Below are 5235 nucleotides of genomic sequence, written 5' to 3' on the forward strand. Positions count from 1 at the left end.
GCTTTTGGGGTTTGCTTTTTTGTGCTTCCTTTTATCCTTTCAACTTTTATAATTTGATATGGGCTAGGTGGTGTTGTCCAATCAGCATATAAAAGAATACAAATGTCATCCAATCAGCATATAATTAGATAGAGATGCTTTTTTTTTTTTTTTTTTTTTTTTTTTTTTTTTTTTTTTTTTCAGTAATAACCATATAAAAATTAAATGTATAAGTGCAGTGAAAAACTTTGCCAAGTATAACTGAAGCCCGAAGGGGCATGCTTAATTTCCAAAAAAAAAAAAAACTTAGGGGGTAAATTTTAGTTTCAACTTTCACAATAAGTGATTCTTGAGTCCTCATGATTTGGAATTCGCACTAGTGACTAGCCACTGGTCCAAATTTTTTTCTTTTGAGAAAAGCCACTGGTCCAAATTTAAGCAGTGGAGATGGGAATGAGATTTAGCATAATATACATAAGAGATTTGGGCACTTTCCCTTCGCATGTATATATCTTCTATATTATCTATAAGAAGATTTTCTTCTTTTGACTGAACTTTTATATAGTTCAGAAATACTTTTAAACCTTAAAATATTTCTCTAATTCTACTTAAAATGTTTACAAAATAAAACATTCTTCTACTAATCTATGTCTTCAAAAAACCTTATCCAAAATTTAAAATTAAAAAGAAAATTACGACACTAAACAAAAAAAAAAGCGCAAAAAAAAAAAACATCATTGCACACTTTGCACATGTAATCAGGCTAGTAACTATATAAGCATTTATCTCTATTTTGAGATTTGGGAGAGTTCCGCACAGCCACAAAGGTGAAGCTTATTTGGTCTCTCGGAAACTTTACTGTAAGGTCCCAGTTTGATGTATTCGGAGGAGTTTACTTGATAGAAATGGGAATAAGAAGTGGTCCTACCTTGAAGGGATTCTTGTCATTTAAAAAGGGAGGAGAGAGTGATTTTGGAAGTTTTTAAAATGGTACTATTTTTTTGAAAGTACAAATTTTAAACCTCCATATTTTTAAACAACTTACTTGAAAATAGTGGAAAATAAATTGTATGAAACTAAGGGCTAGACAAGGTAAAGACAAAATTACAATTCATACTCTTAAAGTTTGGAGTAATTTTGGTTTTGCCTGTCACAATTTCAAAATTTACATCTGTACCCTTAATATTATGTATCAACTATCATTTGAAAAAAAAAAAAAAAAGGCTCTTCCGCAAATGTAGTTTTGAATTAAACCACATCAGCATATTTTTAATAATTCATATAATTTTTTTTTTTTACTATCCCGACCTTTTTCTTTTTGATTTCCCATGTTCTTTTATCTTTTACACTGTGCAAGTGCTCTACTTCCCTCCACCACTATCGATCTGTTTCCCATCGTTACCATCATTGCACTTGTGACTTAGGCTCCCAGTAGGCAGTAGTATACTTTTGGTTACTGCCATCATCACCTCCAATTTTGACACGATGTAACACCAAAATACAAACATGTATGCCGATTGCCGAAAGAAACAAACAATAGAAGCACCAATCCCAAATTCCTCCCCCATCTGAATATTGAGTAGTATTTTATTGAGTTTTGAGTAGATTCAGTACACCTCTTGTCAAATTCATCCTGTCTTGTTGAGCATAGAATAGAGACTAAACCATTGGAAGGCACTCAAAGAAATGGTTAGGTACTGTGGTTGGATATGGCCGTCCCTACTAAAAAAAACACCATGTAAATAGAAAATCATCTCCTTACATTGCTGTATTCTCCATGTTTGTTAATGGTGGTATGATTACTCCCATTTAAGGACAATCACGAAACGAAAGCCTATCCTGATCAATCGAGAAATCTCTCTTATTACAATTTTTTTTTTTTTTTGATGAATAAAAGTCTTATTGAACAACAACAGATACATAAGCCTAGGATGCCTCAGCCAAGATTATATTAACAAAACTTGGAGTGCCAAAACCCAGATCAAAAGAACCAAACAAATACTGGTTAAGGGACCAATTGGCAAGCACATGGGCAGCCTGATTAGCCTCCCTATGAACCCAGTTAAAAGATACATGACTATAGTCAGTGATTACATTCTTAACTGAGTCAACAAAATTCAAAAGTCTCCAAGGAATTAGGTTCCCACCACCTTTAATGGCATCTATACAAACTTTACGGTCACTCTCTATAACGCAACTACAAAAAGAGAAGTTAATAGCAATATGGACAGCCAATAGGATGGCATTGGCCTCTGCTTGAACAGGGATGTTGGTGTTAACTTTTTTTGAAATTGCAAACACCTATTTCCCTCTCCAATCTCTGGCAACAATTGCTATACATGATGACAGATCACCTACTGTTGCATCACAATTCAATTTTAACATACCTTGGTTTGGACAACACCACCTGGCACTGCTTCTAGTTGGGAATCTTGTTAACACTGGAACTTTGGGCCGCCAATGCTCCAAGAACAACTTCTGAAGGCTTCTGATAACTTGACCCTCCACTGGAAGAGATCTCTCATTAATTGCCTTGTTTCTCCACATCCAAATCATATCTAAAGTTAGAGCTCCAAATAGTAGAAATTCATCTCTTTGCTCTTTATCCAGCTGGATAGATGGAGGAGGATCAATAAATAACTCAATCAAATGGGCCGGGGATTGAACTTGCCATCTGTCAATTCTAAGGTTCCACTGACTGCCAAACCATATGGCTTTAGCAATGTGACATTGAGTAAAGAGGTGCAGGGTTGACTCTGCCTCAACATTACAGAGAGGGCAATTAGTGTTAGAGGAGGGTGAAAACTCGCTAAACTGATCCTTAGTGGGAAGAAGATTAAATGCTATTCTCCAAAGATGCATCTTCAGTCTCTCATGAATGCTGGCCATCCAAATTTTCCTTGTAAGAGAAACACTGCTAGAAATATTGTTGCCTTTAGTAATGAGACGATAACAAGATTTCATCAAGAACTGCCAATTTTCAGATTTGGTCCAAGTCCATCTATCTTCCTAACCAAAAGACCAAATTGGGATGCTTTTAATAGCCACAACAGACTCTTGGTCAAACAACTCATTCAACAAATTATCATTCCAACCTGAACCTGAAGGATTTAGAAGTTGGGAAACTACCAAAAAAGAATTAATTACTTGAGACCTTGGTGTTGGAATAAAACCTGACTTGTTAGGTAACCAAGGATCTTCCCAAACTAAAATTGAATTCCCAGAACCTACTAATTTACACACTCCCAACTTGATTATATTCTTCACCCTTTCAATACCTTTCCAAACCCATGATGCATTTGAGGCTTTAGGAGCTCTAAGCCAATCAGCTCTAACCTTGTACTTGGCTGCCAATTGCTTCACACAAAAACAATTTTTCTTGGACAACATCCACCATCCAATTTGGATACTAAGGCTTGGTTCAACTTCTTAAACTTTTTGAAACCAATACCATCTTCATCTTTCAGCCTACACAAATCATCCCATGCCACAAGAGTGAAAAACTGATTAGAATCCTCTTTTGGCTTCCACCAAAAACGTCTCACAGCAGCATCTAACTTGTCATTGATTTTCCTTGGGAGCAAAAAGGTGGGCATAGTATAGTTAGGGATGGTTTGGGCAACCAATTTAATCAAAGTAGCTCTACCAGCCCAAGACAGACTTTTGCTCTTCCAGCTAGCCAATCTTGCATCTATCTTCTCCTTAACATAGGCAAAATCTCTGGCCTTGTTATTTGATAAGAATAATGGCACCCCCAAGTACTTAGTTCCATGCCGGAGCTTTTTGAAACCCCATTGGTCTTTAAATTGTCTAAGAAAATCAAGGCGGACTCCTTTCGAACAAAAAATGCCGGACTTCTTAACACTTATAATTTTTCCAAACCATTTGCCATATCTATCCAGACAATTCAATAGAATTCTTATTTCTGACAGCTTGGCATTGCAAAATAGCATCACATCATCAGCATAGAAGAGCTTTGTGATAGCTGGAGCTCCATTTGCTAAATGCACCCCTCTAATATTACCCTTGTTCTCCTTTCTACTGATTAGCCTTGCCAAGACCTCGCACCCAGTGATGAAGAGATGGGGAGACAAGGGATCCCCCTGTCTCAGACCCCTAGATGGGTTGATTTTTGCTTCATGGCTCCCATTAATCAATAAAGTGTAGCTGGCTGTGTATAAACATTGCTGAATTAAGGAGATAAATCTCTCACAAAACCCAAAGGCCTTAAGTGTAGTCAACAGGAAGCTTTACTCCATTCTATCATATGCTTTTTGAAAATCAATTTTCAAACCAATGCAGCCTTTTTTCTTTCTCATAGTTCTGAAATTATGAACAATTTCCTGTGCAAGAATCATATTTTTAGCAATATTTCTATCTGGAATAAAAGTTACTTGAGTTGGATCAATCATCTTATTTAGCAAGGGTCTTAGTCTAGAGACTATAATTTTCAAAATCACCTTGTAGCAAACGTTGCAAAGACTGATAGGTTTGAATTGATTGAAATTGTAAGCCCCTTGAACTTTGAGGATAAGTGTGATATAAGTGTGATTCAACTCACGAAGCAACCATCCCTCTCTGAAAAAACTTTGAACAGCAGCTACAAGTTGATCTCCAACTATCGACCAATAATGTCTATAAAATAGACCAGACATTCCATCTGGCACGAGAGCTTTAAAGGGTTGCATTTCAAACATAACTCTTCTGATATCATCAGTAGATTGCACATCAGTCAACATTTCATTCTCTTGAGTTGAAATAGAAGGTTCAATTAGTTCATCTAAATTTGGTGGGACACTAGGAGAGGAGGATTGGAAAACTTCTAAGAATTTGGTTGAAAAGTACTTCCCAATATCTTTCCTGTTCATCAATTAAAGCCCATTCTCTTCTCTTATCTTTGTAATAAGATTTCTTCTCCTTCTCACTAGAGCGGAAAAATGGAAAAATTTTGTATTTCGATCTCCTTCTTTGATCCATAACTCTCTGGATTTTTGTTTCCATTTAAGGTCCTCTCTTTCCAGTTATTCATCCAGCTCTAAATATAAAGTTGCTTCCAACTCCAGATTCTCTTTAGTAGGAGCTCTGTCTTGTACTTCTTTTATTCTTGCTTCAATTTCTCTAATTTTGGTCTTAGCATAGCCAAACTGAGCCCTAGTCCAAACTTTTAAATCTTGTCTAGTTTGCTGAATTTTCCTAGCCAACTTGAAACATTGAGAACCTTCTACAATACTTTGCCAAACTTCTTCTACAATCCTA

At 36.1% G+C, this 5235-nt stretch overlaps 1 protein-coding gene across 1 annotated transcript; it reads right to left on the reverse strand.

Moving 5' to 3' along the window:
• Positions 1-1905: 1905 nt before the first annotated feature.
• LOC115964624 lies at positions 1906-4847 on the reverse strand. Its single transcript, XM_031083895.1, has 6 exons — positions 4274-4847; positions 3431-4150; positions 3258-3326; positions 2994-3080; positions 2367-2912; positions 1906-2165 (listed from the first exon to the last, which is right to left on the reverse strand). The coding sequence occupies exons 1-6, from the start codon at positions 4845-4847 to the stop codon at positions 1906-1908; spliced, it is 2256 nt and encodes a 751-aa protein (XP_030939755.1).
• Positions 4848-5235: the final 388 nt, after the last annotated feature.

The sequence above is a fragment of the Quercus lobata genome, chromosome 10, assembly GCF_001633185.2.
Source record: "Quercus lobata isolate SW786 chromosome 10, ValleyOak3.0 Primary Assembly, whole genome shotgun sequence".
Lineage (NCBI taxonomy): Eukaryota > Viridiplantae > Streptophyta > Magnoliopsida > Fagales > Fagaceae > Quercus > Quercus lobata.

Excerpts from the sequence above, each read along its gene's own strand:
- LOC115964624 (XM_031083895.1), bottom strand. The coding sequence starts at position 4,847 with ATGAACAGGAAAGATATTGGGAAGTACTTTTCAACCAAATTCTTAGAA. Across the intron at positions 4,151-4,273 it reads AAAGAAAAAAGGCTGCATTG|CCAGCTACACTTTATTGATT; the intron begins GTTTGAAAATTG and ends GTTTATACACAG. Across the intron at positions 2,166-2,366 it reads GTGGTGTTGTCCAAACCAAG|AGAGTGACCGTAAAGTTTGT; the intron begins GTATGTTAAAAT and ends GTTGCGTTATAG.